A 20,017-nucleotide genomic window follows, 5' to 3' on the forward strand; every position below is an offset into this window, starting at 1 on the left:
TGCTCTGGTTACAGTGATCAGTTTCACAGTTAACAGTGTTATTGTTGCAGTTCATGTCCCCTGGTCAGTTTCTTCAGCTTTTGTATACTATGAGCAAGAAATGTAAGATCTGTAAAGAAAACGGGTCATTTCAAGAGAAATGGGAAAATGGATTTCTGTTTATAAACAATAACGACAACAAACCACAGTGCCTCGTGTGCTCGCAAGTATTGTCTGTGCACAAGAAATATAACCTCAAACGTCACTACATACAGCACACCATGCATCTAAATACCAAGAATATGTTGGACAAGTACATGCTAAAATTGTACGTAAGTTCTGTCTAAAAGTGTGCGGCCCATGATGCTACCACTCATCATATATTAGCCCTCTTATAGAATGAAGTTGTCACACCTGATATAGATAATGAATAACAGAGGGATAATGTACATCCTTTTCTGACACCTGATTTGACATCAAACTATCTTCCTGTACTTCCTTCAATTCTAACTGCTGACTTACAACTCAAATAAAGACTAAGTATTGCTTGATATAATATCCCATTGACACCATACAACTGTAGTGTTTTGAATAGCTTTTCTCTTGGCACCTTGTCATATGCCTTTTCCAGAGCCACGAAACTTAAATATAGATCTTTGTTATATTCCCATGGTTTCTCAACCATTTGTCATAAAGTGAAAATCTGATCCTCTATTTAGTCTGAATCCAACTTGTTCATCACCAAGCTTCCCTTCCACAATCCTTCTCAACCATTTCACAAATATCTTTGCATTAAATCTTATCAGGAACTCCGTAGAGAAATACCTCTGTAATTCTCACATTCAGTTTTCTTTCCATTTTTATATATGGGTACTATTGAGAGATCTATTCCAATCATCTGGAATTCGTCCCTCTGTCCAGGCCTTTTAAACTAAGCAGTGCAGCCACTGCAAGACTTATGCTTCAGCATTTCTGGTCAAATATTAGCTACTCCTGCTACCTTTCCACATTTCAGGCATTTGATGACTTTTTCTACTTGAAGTATGGATATGTATTCCTGATTGCATGCCTGTTGAGTGTTTTTTTACTACTGTACTGTCACTGATTGTTTCATTTAGCAATTTTTCAAAGTAATTACTCCATACATCAAGGAGAAAAAGTCATCAAATGCCTGAAATGTGGAAATATTTCTGTTCACACCTATTTTTTCTCTCCTTTATATTTGCCAATCACTGCCACATGACTCATGGTCATGCCGACCAAATTGTATTCTTACTGGCTTAAACCACAATGTAAAATGATGGTACAACATGACAGAATTTGATGCTGGCTGTGGCAATGCCCAGTTAAATTCCCCGTTATTTTTGCCGGGGAACCAGGGGTTGAACAGCGAAAAGGCAGCTACTGGAACAAATCCTGAAATACATCCCAACTCAACTTCAGAGTTGAAGATTGGTACTATAAACATAAGCCTGAATGGCAAAGAAATGGAACTGGCTATTACTAACACAATGTTCTAACATTAAAATGTGTACAAATTCACATGGAGAGAAGTGGCAAGGAATAAGAAAAGTCTCATTGACTATGTTATTGTAGATAGTGATGTTTCCAGGACACAAGAGTATACAGAGGATTTGAAATAGGAAGTAATCATCATTTATTGTTGAGCAGGATAAAATTAAATTTCATACTGAAAAGAAGAACATGTAAGAAAGTTTTAAAGTTAATAAAAGTTGAGCAGCTCTCAGGTGTGAAGTGTAGACTAAAATACACAAACATTATTCAAGAAAAAATGAAAGAGTTTGAGAACAAGAACCAAACCTCGGAGATTCAGTAGCAAGCCCTGAAGAAAACATTTATTGATTCAGTGAGAGGCATGTAGTAAGGTTGTTTGCAACGACAGAAAAATCGGAATTCCATGGTGGACACAGGAAGTTAAAGAAGAAAGCATATCAAAAGTTCCTGGCAAATAAGTCAGCTAGTGCACTTAGAGAATACAGAGACAAATGTAAGAAAGCTAAACACAAGCCATGGGAAAACTTTGGTAAGAACATAGGAAATAATATCAGGAAGGTGAGAAGATATTCTGGAGGTTGTTGAAAAAGCTCACAAATGGAGGAAAGAGTGCTGTAAAAGGAAGTAGAGATGATAAGGGTGACATGAAAACTGGAGAAAAAAGAGATTTGTTTGTGAACTGCTTGTACACATTTGGTAGCTTAGTAAAAGGAACTAATAATTTTGATCAGTTGATTCATCTAGTTAGGGCATGAGTTATGTGTGCATTGATGAAGTGCTAAGTGACCAAATCATCCTGTACAATTTGTAATGATTTTTATGATCTACATACACCTCTTTTCACTAACTACATAATAATAACTCCTGATATTCTATTATTTGTTGGAGATCAACAGATACTTTAGCAAGTAAAAATAGGTGTGAACAGAAATATTTTCATTTCTATGTATTACTAATAATTTACAGATGTGGAATTATGTGTGTCTTATAAGTTTCTGGGGGGGGGCAATGTATTACATGTCATTCTGTAATCTTTAGACATGCATGTTCGACAGAATAATTAAAGGGGAAAAAACTTAGGAGTGCAAAAGAGATTTGTTTGTGAACTGCTTGTACACATTTGGTAGCTTAGTAAAAAGAACTAATAATTTTGATCAGTTGATTCATCTAGTTAGGGCATGAGTTATGTGTGCATTGATGAAGTGCTAAGTGACCAAATCATCCTGTACAATTTGTAATGATTTTTATGATCTACATACACCTCTTTTCACTTACTACATAATAATAACTCCTGATATTCTATTATTTGTTGGAGATCAACAGATACTTTAGCAAGTAAAAATTGGTTTATTCCTGTGAATAAATCGATTTTTACTTGTTACATTTGTTGTTTCCAAAGACTGGAATGAAACCCTCCCTATATAGTTAAAAATATCCCACACAGAGACACCATACTGCACAGATGCAAGCACAACAAAGTAGAATTTTTTTCTATCACTAAATGCAGTGCATAGACAATTAAAGGCTATGCACTGTATTTAGTGATAGAAAATATGATAATCCACAAAGGCTTTGTCAGAAAACGGGACATTCAGTAGATCATCAATATTGTTTCCCATTGTGAATATGGACAAAAAAGTTATAAATTATTTATAGAAAATTATATATTAAAAACTTGTCTATATCGGTGTCTCAACTTCACTCTGCAATGCAAACATTATGGAAAAAAGAGATAATTTTGATCAAAATACTTCCAAGACTAAAAAACCGAAAAGCTACAACACTGGAAGAAAAATTAGAAGTTATAAAGAGGTATGAACGTAATGAGTGCACAGTCGACATAGTCAGAGCTACAGGAATTTCAGAATCAACTTTAAGAACAATAAGAAATCAAGCAGAGAAAATAAAAGAAAGTTGTAAAAGTGAGACGAGGATGTTGACAACTAAGATAACACAGATAAGGGCACCAATTATGGAGAAATTGGGAAGGATGTTGGTCCAATGGATTGAATATGAAAATCAATGTGCTGTTCCGTTATCCACCTTGAATATCCAGACTAAAGCGAAAAGTTTGTTTGATGATTTGAATGCTATAGATCCTGATCCTAAAGTGCAATCTTTTGCTGCAAGTGCTGGGTGGTTTGAACGTTTCAAGGTGCGACATGGATTCCATAATCTCAAGCTCACTGGCGAGGCTGCAGGAGCTGCCATTGCTGCTGAGAACTTTCCAGCAAAATTTCTAAGTGTAATTCAGGAACGGGGTTGTTCTGGAAGCGTATGCCTATCGGAACAGTTCTATTGTGCAAGAAAAGAGGGCTCCAGGTTTTAAAGCTTCCAAGGACCCGTCTCACTTTGCTGTTAGGAGGAAATGCATCTGGAGATCATAAAACTAAACCACTGATGGATTATCACTCCAAAAACCCACGTGCACTCAAGTGCTACTCAAAGGATGTCATGTTGGAGGCTTAATGGATTTTTTACAACACTCAAAAGGAATTAAAATAGAATTTAATACTTCCTATATTTCGTCCTAGTCACTAGGACATCTACGGGGATTACAAAAACAATTAATGTAACATATACACAAATAACAAACAATACTAAGCCCAACCACGTGGGTGACACTAAAGTCCTATCTAGGTAGAGCGCCCTCTAAGAGCAGTAGTAGGTGGCCTGGAATGTAAGGTGGGAACTCTGGTGATGAGTGTTTCCCAAATCTTTGGAAGCTTAATGCAACCGTATTTATTGAGATTTGGTTGGTTTTTGAGAGCTGCTGCTGCTTCTAAGAAAAGTCTCTCTTTCTTGAATTTGCTGTGGTGGAGCATGATGGTTTTCTTCCATGATATCCTGTGGGTGGTGTCCAAAACATGGTCAGCCAAGCCTGAATGGCCATAGCCTCTACACACGTACTCAAAGGATGATTTGCCTGTTGCATGGTGGTCAAATAAAAAAGCATGGATTACCAGAGCTGTGTTTGAGTCCTACTTTTGCAGTGAACTGCATCATGAATTGAAGGCTTATTGTGACAAGATAAATGACATTCAAAAGTTTTATTCTTCTGGACAATGTACTAGGACATCCTCCAAGCATCATTGAAATTGATGAGAATATCAGAGTTATTTTTCTGCCACCAAACACAACATCCCTCATTCAACCCATGGATCAGGGTGTTATTGCAACTTTCAAGAGCAGAACATTTTTGCAGCTAGTTCAAGCTACGTGTGCCGATGGTGAAGATAAAATTTCAGTGAAAGAATTTCGGAAGAAATATTGATATGATATAAAAATGGCAATGGACAACATTGGAGAGGCATGAGCAGAAGTTAAGCAGTCCTGCACGAAGGAAGTTTAGAAGAAAATTTGGCCTCGAGTTTCTGTTTCTAATGATTTTGATCCTGAAAGTGAGCTTGCCAACTCAAGACATGCCATAGTTAAAATGGCAAAATCTGTTCGATTTGAGGATGTAGATGAGACAAATGTGGATGAACTGCTCGAGTCCCACTCATCAGAGCTCACTAATGAAGATCTTCTGGAAATAGAAAACAATATGAATGATGAAAGTCAGGAGCCCTTTGTTGCTGAGCCCATCAAACAGCTTTCAACAAAACAAATGACTGAATTTTTTAAACACAATGACAGTGCCATCAGATTGTAAATGAAGAAAATGATCCTAATGAGACTAGAAGCGCCAAAGTTGTGAGAGAAATTCAGAATTCTTTGACTTGGTACAAAGAACTTTATAGAGAGAGGAAGAATGCTGCCCATTAGTTGAGTCTTGACTGTTTCATTAAAATAGTTGAAGATCATCATTCTATCATCACAGGGACTTCAAGAGAGTGATGATCCAGACTCACCAGACCCAGTCCATTCATTATCTGATTGAAGACTGTCAGAAGTATGTAGTGTTTAGGACATTGTATTAATTAAATTCATTCATTAAAATTTCTTTTGCTCACAGGTGTAAACTTTTCATTTTTTTATCCTTGTGAAGAAACCCCTGTCCCTATCTCACCCATGCTAAATTCACTCGCTTTATACAATTTCATGTTACACGATTATTTCATAGAACTAATTAATCACGTAAAGCGAGGGACACGTGTGTGTGTGTGTACATACATGAGGATAGTCTGAAATGTTCTCGGCCTCGACCATAGATGGGAACACAATCAGCAAGTTTTTTTTTTTCTAAGTTGGTACATCTGTCATAAGCATGCACGTGAAATTGCAGGTCATTCCATCAAGTAGTTTGTTTTATGCAACTGTCTGAAGCAAAATTGTTGTCTGTATCCTTTGAAATGGATAAAACTGAGTATCGTATGGTTATAAAATTCTTTGTAAAAGAAGGTTTAGCACCAAAAGAAATTCATTCGAAGTTCATAAAAGTTTATGGACACTCTTCTCCTTCTTTATCGACAATTAAGAAATGGGCTGCCGAGTTTAAACGTGGCCATACCTTGAAGATGATCCGCATGATGTCCAAAAAGTGTAACAACACCAGAAATCATTGATCAAGTGCACGATATGGTGTTGGATGACCGGCGAGTCAAAGTACATGAAATTGCTGAGACTGTAGGCATTTCAAAAGAACGTGTAGGATATATTTTGCATGAAGAATTGCAAATAAAAAAAGCTTTGCACAAGATGGGTGCCACGCTTGCTCACAACAGATCAAAAACGCACTCGCATGAAAATCTCTGAGCAGTGCTTGGAGCGTTTTAACAAGAATAAAACTGATGGACTTTTGTGCATTGATTTATTACTATGGATGAGATTTGGATTCACCATTACACACCAGAATCCAAACAGTATTCAAAACAGTGGAGAGAAGCCGGTTGTTCAATGCCAAAGAAGATTCCATCAGCAGGAAAGGTCATGGCATAAGTGTTTTGGGATGCTAAAGGCATTTTGTTTATTAATTATCTTGAAAAGGGTAAAATAATAACCTGGGAATATTATTCCGATCTTTTAATCAGACTAGACGAAAACATTCGTGAGAAAAGACCCAGTTTGCAAAAGAAAAAAATCATTTTTCATCACAACAATGCACCTGTCCACAAAGGTGTTTTGGCAATGGGAAAATTATGAATTGTTTTAACATCCACCCTATTCCCCAGATTTGACTCCTCTGACTTCTGTCTCCTCCCAAAATTAAAACTCTTCCTCGCTGGTCAGCATTTTTCAAATCAAGAGGGGATTGTAGCTGTAGAGGGATATTTTGCAGATCTTGCTAAGAACCACTACAGGGACAGGATAATGGCGCTGGAGCATCGCTTTAATAAATGTATTAGTCTTAAGGGCGATTATGTTGAAAATAAAAATAATTTTGAAATTATAAATTCATTTTTTTCATTGTTAGGCCAAGAACTTTTCAGATCACCGTCGTGTGTGTGTGTGTGTGTACACACACACACAAATGTATGTCATTACTTGAAATCAGACAGAGTTGTACTTGATATTTTCTGTATCTTTAAGACAGTTCAGAAATACTAACTTTACTAATAAAATTCTACTGAAAAAATAATGGGCATGTCAAATTGATAACTTTTGCAAAAATACACCAATCCAATGTGCAGTGTGTACAATACACATGCAATTCAGCGTGAAATTGTTAAGGCTCAGCTTGTGAAGTCCTTCTGAGGGAGTAGAAAGAGTACAGTAGCAAATTATAAGTCGATTGTTATCTTGAGAGTGGTAAAATTATTGGAAAATTTGTTCAGTGATAGAATTCTGGAATTGGTAGATAAGAATATAATACTCTATAGGGAGGGGGGTATATCTTTGTGAAGCATGTGCCTTAGTAACTTATTAGCTTTTTTATAGCAGAGTTATGGCTGAGTTGGATGAAGGGAATGGTGTACAACGAAACTGTTGGATTTTGCAAAAACATATGACAGGACACCACATTGAACTCTGCTATACAAGTTGAAACAAATAGGGACAGATATGAGGATGGTTAATGTATGGATACCAAAGAGTAGTATATGGGGAATAAGCAGAATCTTCAGACCACTATCTCAGTTTGCTACAGTTCAAGGTGTATTTTTTTTTTAAGTAGAAGAATGTCCTTTCTCAAACAAATTAAAAATAAATTTATGCTAAAAGTGATGCAATGAAGTACATCTAGGGTTTCATAGACTCCACAATTTACCCAAATCATATTTACATCAACATTAAATATGTTCAAGGTTGGTTTTTATGTTTGTGAGGGAAAGACTACTCACACATTCGCAGTTGGAGACTGACTGACTCAATGTTTATATAAAACATGAACAGGGCGAACTAGCATACTGACTAATCATGACTGTCAAACAATGCACATACCACAAAATTCACCCACATATGGAATGGTTTGTATATACAGTAGATTCCTGTTAATTGTGGCAGCCATTTTATTGATACACATCTAGAAGAACAAAAACAAAATGAAAATATAACAAGAATTTGCTTTATTTATTTGGGACACAATGCTTTTAATTATACCAACCAGTAACCTCTCTTACATAGAGTGTTAGCAAAATTATGTAATCTTTACATTGACATCTACAATGCTGATGAAACAGAGCTATTTTATTGTGCCACACCTGATAGTTCCCAATGTTATAAATAACTACATTGTCTTGGATAAAAGAAAGCAATACATTGTGTAACAGTATTATAGTGTTCAAACTTGTCAGGATCTGGTAAATGAAAGCTGTTAGTTATTGTAAAAAGGGCCAGATCTTGGAGAGTGTACATTTACTGAACTGGTAAACTCTCCATTCTCTGAAAGTGAAGAATTTATCAGTTCAGTACCATGCCAACAAAAATGTGTGCATGACATCTGATTTTTTAATAAATGAATTATGAGTTGGGACATAAAATTACAATGGAAATAGGAAAAAAATTACTGGTTCCTGACAGTTGCTAAGGAGGTCAGCACAAAAGTTAATCTTTTACAGGCAATATAGTTCATAATCAATAGTTGGTGGGAAATAAGCAACATAACCATTAAAACTGTTTTCCTCACTGTGGTTTTAAGCATTCAGTCATGGGTATTCTAGATACAGCCAATAAGTGAAAATGACATCCCAACCACAATAGAGACTATGAAAAGTTTGCATCCATTGATGATAATCTTTAATACTATGATATAATGAAACTGAAGATTTTGAGGAGTAAATTGTAGAAAAACATCAAAGGACATTAAAATAACAAGAAAGTGAAGCAGATGACATTCTCCAACTTGAATGAGTGATTATCTGGAATGCTAGAAAATTTATTACTGATTTATGACACTATTTCATACAGAAAGGCAACAAAGATAATGCTATGTCTGAACTAGACATGTGCTGATTTTGTTCATCTGCAGCCAGTCTAAAAAAAAGACAAGCTACACTTGTTCAGTTCTTACAATATTATTAGCTGCTAAGCACTGCATGCATGTTTCATATTTACATAAATTAAATTATTTTATGGCAAATATTTTACTTTAATTAAAGCCAGTTTATCTGGCTATATCAATAAACAAGAAACTTGTCTAAACTTGTATTTTGTCTTATGTAGATACAGCTTTTAAATTCTTTATATACAACTTCATGTAATTGCACCAAATTATGCTATTCCCTATGTTTATATATTGATCCAATACGTGAAAGGTCAGGGAACCTATAGGCACATCAGTGCTGTGTTGAAGATACAGATGAGGACTAGGATAGAAGTTTATTCATTTTGTTAAATTTTTTTTTTATTACAGTTGCAGGTTGTAGTTGTTTGGGAATACTTCTTGAGAAAATTAATAATGGGAAAAACTCGCATACAAAGATTATTTAATAGTATAATTTTCACCTGTGTGTCACAGGCATCTTCAGTACATATTAAGCTCAAATTAAACAATAACTGACAATTCCAAAAAGTGCCACCTAAGTAGCTAGTGTAAGATAACTAAAAAGGTCAATAAATTTCCTAAAAAAAAAAAAAGAAATTTTTTAAAAATCAATACAATAAAACGTTAGGAAAGATTAGCTGATTTGTAAAGTACTATCTCCCATAAAGGGGATAAACGTAAGCCGTCGGATCTATTTAAGTTAGGAGAATGAAGTAGAGTTTCACATGTTTCTTTATAAAGGCATTTCATGAGGAACTGACTTTTGTGAGAACTCTATGTCTAGTGAAGATGGCATGTTCTGCAAGTCCAGACTTTTCAGGTTTAAAGTATTCAATATAAGATTGGTGTTCTTCTAGCCGAATAGAGGCAGATCTTCCTCTTTGTCCGAAATAAGATAATCCACAAGAGCACGGAATCTGGCAGACACTTGGATAATTAAGATGTGGAAGCTTGTCCTTTTACAATCCTCTTTCTCCTGCTATCTCCAATTTCTTTATGGAACATTTTGAACAACGTATGTTTGACAACATTTCTCCCAGACCTACTCATTGGTTCAGATATGTCAGTGACATTTTTGCTGTATGGAATGGCTCTTCGGATGAACTTCAACAATTTCTCACTAAGTTAAATGCACTTCATCCTAGGATCAAGTTTACCCTAGAAGTAGAATCAAATAAGCAGTTAGCCTCTTTAGATCTTCTAATTCTTCACCAACCAGATGGTAACTTACATTTCTCAGTTTATAGAACTCGTGCAGGCCATTATATCCATGCAGAATCTCATCACCATCCCAGTCAAAAGGCAGGAACTATTAAAATACTGGTTCATCAGGCCCACTCCTTTTGTTCTTCAGACGATTTTTTACAGAAAGAACTACAATATATATATAACTTCTTCCTTTCTATCTAATGGTTATAAGAATTGCTTCATTAAAAGAACTTTGAGTAGTTTTAACATGTCTTCCTCTTCAAACACAAAAGAAATAATGCACATTCCTATCCTTTATGTACAAGGCATCAGTGAACGTATAGCAAAAGTTTTAAAAGTGAGAAAGGTGAAGTTTTTTGTTGCCTTTCGACCGTTCAGAAAAATCTTCACCTTTCTCACTTCTCCTAAGGACAAGCTTCCACATCTTAATCATCCAGATGTCTGCCAGATTCCGTGCTCTTGTGGATTATCTTATTTCAGACAAACGGGAAGATCTGCCTCTATTCGGCTAGAAGAACACCAATCTTATATTGAATACTTTAAACCTGAAAAGTCTGGACTTGCAGAACATGCCATCTTCACTAGACATAGAGTTCATTGGAGAAAGACAAGAGTTCTTCACAAAAGTCAGTTCCTCATCGAATGCCTTTATAAAGAAACATGTGAAACTCTACTTCATTCTCCTAACTTAAACAGATCCGATGGCTTATGTCTATCCCCTTTATGGGAGATAAAATTTTTTTTTTTTTTAGGAAATTTATTGACCTTTTTAGACACACAGGCAAAAATTATACTATTAAATAATCTTTGTACGTGAGTTTTTTCCGTTATTAATTTTGTATTGATATGTCTACTCACGGTATACCTCTTCTAAAACTTCATGAGAAAGGCTGTTCCAGAGGACAGAGCTGGACAGAATAAAGAGCAGGTTCGGTATGTTTGCAGTTGAACAGTAAAGGGGTGCTGAGCAGCTGCAGTTCTTGTATTAGCATGTGCAACAGAAAGTGGAGGAATAATGGTTGCCAATTCATTGAAGCAGTGAACTTGAAACCTGCAGAATAGACACATGCTAGTACTGAAACACTGCACCTGTGAGATAGAAGTTGTGAAACTGTAAGAGAGGGATCATCTATGAGCCTAACTGCATGCCTCTGGATGGCGTCAAGGATTTTAAGAGAAGATTTAGATACATCGCCCAAAACATGTGAGCAGTATTCTAAATATGGGTGGATTTGTATATTGTGAAGAGGTGGTTGGGTGTAAAATAGGCTCTTGAATGAAAGAGAACCAAGTTTCTTGGATGCTGAGGAAGCTATGGATGTGATGTGTTTATGCCAGGAAAATAAATGTTAGTCCAAGCAAGGGGATCTGAATCTTGTCAGGTGATTTGTGTATTACTGAAGGTAAGGGTAGGTGAGCTGGGATCTCTTTTGTTCGAGAAAAGGCAAGACTGTGTTTATATAGCATTGAACCTGACAAGGTTGTCTTTGTCCCATTGGAGGATAGTATGTAGATCAATATTTAAGGCACTAGTGTAGATGATCTTGTAGCCTGGGATGTCTGCATACTGCATGGTTTATCAAATGAGTAGGATGAGTGGAGAGTACTATCATCTGCAAAGCTGTGAATGGGATTAGTGGTTATAGTGAGTAGGTAATTTATGTACAGGAGAAAGAGAGTAGGTGATAGGACAGAGCCTTGAGGCACTCCAGCATTGGTGGTGAAGCTCGAAGAGAGGGAGCCATTTACCATGACTTGTAGAGAACAACCAGAGAGAAAGCTGGCTTTTCAGTTACAGAGGGTGGCAGGGAAACTTATATCTTATATCAGCTTATATCACCCACCACTTATCCAGTGGTGGGTGATATAAGCTACGAAGTCAGCTGAGGATCTTGAATGGTGGAATCCATATTGTTGGTCTCTGATTAATTGGTGGGCCTGTAAGTAGCTGAGAAGTTGGCTATTGATGACTTTCTCCATTATTTGAAGAGGAGAGAGGTGATGGCAATTGGTTAGTAGTTTGACAGTAGACTTTCATCACTCTTTTTTGGAATAGGATGGATATGAGATTGCTTCCATGCATTAGAATAAGTAGCAAATCTATATAATAAATTCTAAAGATGATGCAGGATAAGTGTTAGCTCTGCAATATAATGTTCGAGAACAATTAGGGAGATGCCATCAGGACCAAAAGATTTTTTAGTATCCAAGTTATTTAGTAGTCTTCTGGTGACTATTTGTCAAAAAACTATATATAGGAGCTACATACAATGCTTGGATTCCGGTATGGTTGGAGGTGATTTCCCTTGGTCATTTATGCAAGAGTGTGAGGAAAAGAGCGATGCCAGGAGGTCAGTTTTATCTTTGGGTGAAGTAACAATGGTGCCATCAAAATGAGACAGAGGTAGAAGAGCAGAAGTTGCATCCAATGGCCAAAAAAGCAAGTTTTCTGCTGATGGGTTTTATGAAATCAGATTTGGATCTACAGATGACTGATTTGCATATGTTTTGTGCTTTGATATAGGTAGCATAAAGCTGGAGTTCTTGATGTAAGCCATATGCGGTAAGCTGAATTTTTTCTTTGACTCCTTTGACACATTTTCAGTTGAACCAGGGCTTGGAAAGTGGATGTGGATTATGGATTGAATGGGGGATGAAGGGAGACGTGGCCTAATTAAATGGAATTTACTGTATTCACTCAGCTTATCTTCTTCCTTTCAGTCATTCTCTCATATTTATTTATTTTATTTTTTCTATGCATGTTTTTTTTTTTTATGTACAAATATATCTCAGTACTGACATGCTAACATTACCAATCTTCCATCCATAACTATTTCTTTCTTAAAATTACATAATTCACTGCTTCTCTACCCCTTCTATATTCATGGAGGCCATTTCGCATATTTCCACACTAACTATAAAAAAAATAAGCTTTATATGTTTGTTCTGACTTTCTTCTTTCTGAACAAACTTTCAAACTACAATTAAATAGTACATGCTAGTATATCTATAGGTTTCTTTTGTGAAATACTGTCAAAGGCTTTTGCTAAAATCCAAATCATATCATAGCTATTACCATGGTCTATTTTCCTGGTGACTTCATTATAAAGAATAAGCAGATTTGTCATACCCCCCCCACACACACACCTCTCCTTAATGAAACTATGCTGTTTTGTACTCACCCTATCAATAATATCCTAGACGCAATTCCCAGTTAGATTAAGAATCAGTGTTTTGTAATTCTCCACTTTATATAATGAAACTACTCTTTGTGATACAAAATTAATAACGGAAAACTCACGTACAAAGATTATTTAATAGTATAATTTTCGCCTGTGTGTCACAGGCATCTTAAGTACATTTTAAGCTCAAATTAAACAATAACTGACAATTCCAAAAAGCGCCACCTATTTTTGGAATTGTCAGTTATTGTTTAATTTGAGCTTAAAATGTACTTAAGATGCCTGTGACACACAGGCGAAAATTATACTATTAAATAATCTTTGTACGTGGGTTTTCCGTTATTAATTTTGTATCGATATGTCTACTCACGGTATACCTCTTTTAAAACTTACTCTTTGTGAATTGGAATAACCCTTGTAAACGTCCAGTTTGATGTTACAATTCCCAGTCCTAACATTGAAGAGGATTAAAAGGTTGGAAGTAGGGATGATATATAATCCTTGTTTACTACTAAGAGAAAGATATCATGCCCACTTTCAGCATTTTCAATTGCCTAGTGATGTAAGATATCAGCAATTTCTTCATCTTGTACTATGCCATAGGTAAATCTTGTCCCTCAAGAAGTGTTTCTCTTCTGACCAATTTTCATGCACCTTAAATTAAATTCTTTTACACTCAAAGCTAAATCATTCAAAACTGTTCCAAATGAAGCTTAATTCATTGTTATTATACTTACCCCTTTTTACATATATGTAAAAGCTTTTTAGCTTATCTTAACATTCCCAGCTAGTTGTTGCTGATTATCTATCATATTTAATAGATGATTTATCACATAGATTCTTGTTCCATAGAGTTCTTTTCTTATAACACATTAAAGGTAATGGTTATACTCGGGTTATTCGTGTTTTCATATGTATTTAAATTAAATTGAAAAGCCAGCCTGTGGATTGGCTGAGTTGGTATACTATCCACTTTCTGCCCAATAGGCCAGGTTCAAATCCCCTCATGAGCACGAATGTTCATAAATGTCTTCAGGCAGGTGAGTTTCATAACCTAGTGTAAGACCACCTCTGCTTCTTGGAGACTTGAAGTGCTTGTAAAAATACCACATTTGGTTTCAAAAGCAGGGTACCAGAACCCTTAATACTCTCACGATATTAATAGTAGCCTGTACTATAGTTTACCTTTCAGGGATGTAATTCTGAAAAAAATACTTTTGGTCAGCATCTCTGTTTTACATTTAAGTTATTTCCAATTATGATCAGATTAAATAAAGTTGTGTTATGCAATATAACATTACTTCACAATTTTCTGGTGATTAAAGCAATTTTTATTCATTATTGTTTTGACATCTAGGGTGTTATCGATACAGAAAAAGAGATTACTAGATTGGAGCAGAAACAAGAAAAACTGGAGACTCAAATCAATAAATTGCAAACTGCATGTAATGCTCCTGATTACAAAGCAAAAGTTCCTGAGGATGTGCAATTGACTAATGCTGAAAAGGTAATTGTGTATTTACACTTCTTCCTAATGTATTAATAAAGCATCCTACAAGTAAATTCAAGCAGATTAATTTAGCTTCCCCCCCCCCATTTATTTAAAAATAAAAAATAAATAAAAAAATGCCAAGATGGCATATACGGTAATCAAGGAATATGGTTGTACTGTAATTTAAAACAAAGCATGATACTTATTTCATTAACAGAACATACATATAACAAAATTGCAGTTTCCTTAATTGTGATATCTCTAAAACTATTTAAACCATACCATACCAGTGAAATTTGGCACATTTAAGTACTAAATACTCTATTTGTATGTTAATAGCCACACTCCATTTTCATTTGACAAATTGAAAATTGATTAACAGAATATTCTGATTGTTGCTACCATTGTTTTAAAAATGTTAAATTTTTTTTTAAAATTTTCTATTGGATAACATTTTTAGATCCCCTATAAATTGTCACACACACACTCACAAAATTGCAACCACAAGAATATTATACAATTTCTGGACAAGTCCAAATAGCACATGGCTCATCACATGGTTGCATCCTGAATTGATGATAGCATGCTGTTCATCACACAATTCAGTACATTGTCTACTGCAACATTGCAGTCTCTTGGGGTCTCAGACTAGAAACCTGCATAGTCTGAGCCTGCAGATTGTAACCCAGGACCATCTTCAAGCCATGCCATTAATGACTATGTTAGATGATGCTGAACTTTTTTAAATTTGCTTTTTCTGCCTGTGCTGTTGAAATACCATGCACATGGCAGATATCTGCTTCATAGAAGAGCACATTCCCCCCTCCCTCCCTCTCCCACCAAAAAAAATTGAGTGAGATCTTTAATACCATTGTTAATGCATTGCGTCAACTCAAATCAATTCCCCACTCTCTCTCACTATATATATATAGTGAGAGAGAGTGGGGAATTGATTACAGGCCTCCAATAAGGAGGGCAGTATCTTATTATAATCTTATACCAGGCAGTGAAATTCATCTCCCAGCTAAAAAAACAGGGAGAGCATATCAGTAAGAGAGGAGTTGTTATTTGATTACCCCAGGTTGACATAAGTTTGGAAATTGTTTATGATATGTGAAATTAAATTGATTATTTTTGTATCCTTGCGATAAGTGCACGTTTTTACCATGATGACATTGTAATATACTCTTCTTTTTCTTTATATGTAAAAAATAAAAAGAAAGAATTAAATATAAATAATTATATGGTTCAGAAATATGGACTGTTAAAAAGAAAGAAGAAAGTAAACTTTAAACTGCAAAAATGAAATTTTTAAGAGCAGTTAATGGATGCACAAAATTGGATCATATAAGAAATGAAGACATCAGAAGAGAACTAGATAAATACAACATAAATGAAAAGATCAAGGAATATAGTGAGATATGGAAAGAGCATCTATTTAGGATGAAAAGATATCAGCTACCAAAAGAATTGGATAAATATAGACTAAAGGGAAAAGGAGAGAGAGAGAGGAAAAAAAAGAAAGACCAGTTGCAAGATGAAAAGACCAATGAAGCCAGAACAGGCAAATGTTTAATCCTTGAAGAGAAGAATATAAATAAAGATAAAACAAAAATAGTGTATAATAAATTCATCACCAAAAAGCCAGTACAAGTACAAATGAACCAGAAAACTGATATAGCTACCTCCTATGTTTACCTAGAACTAAAGATCATAGTAGAGGAAGGCTGTGAAGACGAAATTATAAGTAGAATTCAACTTTGATAACCTTTGGGAAACATTGTGAAGCACTTACATCCCAGTCTACTTTAAAAAAAAAATGGACCAACAAGTCAAGAATTACCCAGAGTAAAAGAAAGATCTAGTTGGTATTACCATTCTAGATAGGAAGTGCAATACTTGGGTCAGAGCTCTGACTGGCGTGAGAGACATTATATCATCCATTAAATGATCCAAATGGCAATAGGCAGATCATACTGTAAGAAGTAACACTCAAAAATAAACAAAGTTGATCTCTGAATGGTATCTCAGAAATGGAAAGAGAGGTACAGAAGGACCAAAGAAATAGTGGGAGGATAAAATTAAAGAGATGGTGGAACTCATTGATATAGAAAGGCTCAAGATAGAATAGAATGGAGAACTTTGGGAGCCTTCATTCAGCATTGGACAGAAAATGGCTTAAGAAGAAGATAATAATAAGCTAAGCATAGACACTTCTCATTAAACTTCTTAATGTTTGATAAATTATCTAACTTTTTGCTCTTATATTACATGGGCCACCTTAAAAATTATGCTCTGCCTTTTAAAATTCTAAAAATTCTCAGAATATTATGAGAGTATTCATGATTAAGTTTCAATTATTACTAATGTCATGTCAACAATTTTCCTAGAAATTATTCTCACTTATCAACACGCCAGTATTAACAAAACTTGTGTTTCTGTCTTCTAGCATACTTCTAACTGCATCAATCTTCCTAGGTCATGGTCTACCTCTGGGTCTTTTTTTCTGCTATCTTGGCATCAAGCACCTGTTTTGCTAATCTCTCTTCTCCTATTCTGTTTAAGTGACCAACCATCTTAGATTATCTCTGCTCACACATTCACAAATGCTAACAATGTCACGTTCCTTCTTAATATCTTCATTTTGAATATAACTCTGCCATTGATATAAAAGAAAAACTAATTTTCTTTTATATCAATAATGTATAATAATAAGCACTCATCATTGATTACCCTCTCATCAGAATGGATTTGCCCTCTTCTGCCATGCGCAGAAGTGTCAAGGGGTCTCGCATCTGTGGTCGGACAGTACAAGACAGTATTCAAACCAATATTAACTTATGGATCCAAGAGCTGGGTTAGATATAAGACATCTGATCAAAGACTGGAGACCACAAATATGAGAGTTCTGAGAAAAATTAGGTGAGTGAAGAGACGGCCTCTTCACTCACCTAATTTTTCTCAGAACTCTCATATTTGTGGTTAGCAATAGAGTACTACAGGGTTTCTTGAATGGGGAGAGAAATGAAGAGTACTGTCATCAGCAAAGCTGTGAATAGGATTTGAAATCAGAGAACATTGAGTCAGAGAGGTCATTGATGTGAAGGAAGAAGAGCATGGGCGAGAGTACAGAACCCCAGGGCACTCCAGCATTGATGGAGAAATCTGATTAGAGGAAGCCATCCACCATGACATGCAACAAACAACCATTGAGAAAGCTAGCAATCCAATCACAGAATGCAGGCAGAAGGCCATAAGATGACAGCTTGTTCAGGATACAACCAAATGCCTTTGAAATATTGTGAGCGATAACATGGGTTTCTCCAAAATCTTTCTATGGCCTTTGTCCAAAGGTGGGTTGAGATTAGCTGGGAGGTCAGCCTTAGAACAAGAATAGTGGAATCGATATTGGTGACTGATAATTAACTGAGTTCAGGTAATGAAGAAGCTGGTTGTTGATAACCTTCGACATCACTTTTGAAAGTACTGAGGTGAGAGCAATGCGTCAGTAGTTAGATGGCTAATTTTTTGTCTCCCTTTTTGAGTACAGCTGCATGTAGGCTTGCTTCCATGCTGTTTTTTTTTTGGGTAGATGGCAGTAGAATATGATAATTTCTATAGCCAACACAGGACGGGTGTCAATTCTGGAGCATAACTGATGGAATATCATCTGTACCGGTAGCCTTATTAGTATCAAGATTAATCAGGGTTTTCCTGATGTCCTTTTAGCAAAGTTCAGAGACATGCGGTGGGCAATTTGTGGTAGTATGGGAGGTGATTTTCTTGTCATCCAGAAAAGAACAGAAGTTATGCCCAACAGCTTTAGCAAAGGACTGGAAAGCTTGACTGCCAGTTTAACAGGAGATAAGTTTATTGCATTTCATTCTTATGAAGTCTGCTTTGGAATTGTTGATAACTGCAGAGGCACAATTTTTGAGGACCAAAGCATGGATACAGGTCCAGGGTTTGCAGTGAGTGGGGAATGAAGGCTCTTATTTCAGTGATGGTTATTTTGTTATTAGTTCAATGCAAATGTTTGGATTGAGAGAGCAAAAGCAGTAATCTGACCAATGAAAAACAACAAAAACCAACATCAGCCTCCAGAATGAGGCTAATGTTGGCTGGGAGGAGACAAACTGTAGAGAAGAAGACATGAATAAGATTGTGATCAGAATTGTGAAAGAGAGAGCATACATCTGTGGTGTATTTGTAGCAAGAGCTAGTTAAGAAAAAGTGTTAGAAGGTTTGATCTGTGAAGTTGGGGAGCCAGTTTGTGTTATGAGTGTTAAAGTTCCCAGGGAGGATAATCTCATAATTTGGGTAATTAGTTTGTAAGAAATCAATTTTTAATTGTAGATAGCCAAAAATTGCAGCATGGTTTTCAGAATTAGGGAAGCGTTAAAGGCAGCAAATGAAGGCTGTAAAGTGGAATAAGGAAATCTTGAGCCAGAATAGATCAAAAAATGCAGATACAAGTTGGATAGCCTTTGACAAGGGATATCATGGTGTTATCAAAAGCACATATTCCTCACTTTTTGCAGGATGTAGTTGAGACAGTTGAGGTGGACTGTAGCCACGGAGGATGCTAATTGAGGTTCTGTTGGAAAAAAGAAATCAGGTTTTGATGTCTATAAATGGTATTTGTATTAATGCTTTGAATGTTGGTGAAATTGATATGGAAGTGTTTATATATATAAGGTGAATGGTTTGTATATGAATGGATTTAGGGTGAAAGTGAACAACACTTGAGAAAGTGTTGTTCAAGCACTTGGAAGTACAGAGGCAAGGAAACTAGAATGTTGGGAGGGGAGCCTCCAGGCATCCTCAAGGTTAGAGTGGCAAAGTGATCATATGGTGATGAATGTAGCTTCCTAGGCTCTTAACTTGAGTGGGCTAAGCAACACAAGGTGTAAGTGAAGTTCTGGAATGAAGAGAGTACTGCAGCTTATGTATACTAATGTCAGAAGTATTTGAAATAGAGGAGTTATTTATTATGAAAGATAAGTTATTTCATAATAACTTATAACAAATTATATAAAATGTTTGCTGCTATAATCCAGGGGTATAAGGGAGAATGTAGATGACATGCATTTGAAAATTAGCATAATAAGTGTAGGTTGGGTAATTGTTACGGGGGGGGGGTTCAACTATGGAGACATGGATTAGGAGGAAAATGGGTCACAGGGATGGAAGGAAATGGAATTTATACAGCTGCTGAGAGATAATTACCTGAGACAACATATAATGGAGATGATACTAGGTTCATGCATTCTGGAT

General features: G+C 35.7%; 1 protein-coding gene across 1 annotated transcript in view; it reads left to right on the forward strand.

The window, feature by feature from the left end:
- ValRS (Valyl-tRNA synthetase) overlaps positions 1-20,017 on the forward strand; it is a 464,082-nt gene that overhangs the window by 431,859 nt on the left and 12,206 nt on the right. The window contains exon 25 of the mRNA XM_090401956.1: positions 14,606-14,755. Within this exon, the coding sequence (XP_090258082.1) occupies positions 14,606-14,755 (150 nt within the window). The remainder of the gene's footprint in view (positions 1-14,605; positions 14,756-20,017) is intronic.

Source organism: Typopeltis vanoorti, chromosome 12 (assembly GCF_054136105.1).
Source record: "Typopeltis vanoorti isolate ZY-2024b chromosome 12, IOZ_Tvanoo_1.0, whole genome shotgun sequence".
Classification (NCBI taxonomy): domain Eukaryota; kingdom Metazoa; phylum Arthropoda; class Arachnida; order Uropygi; family Thelyphonidae; genus Typopeltis; species Typopeltis vanoorti.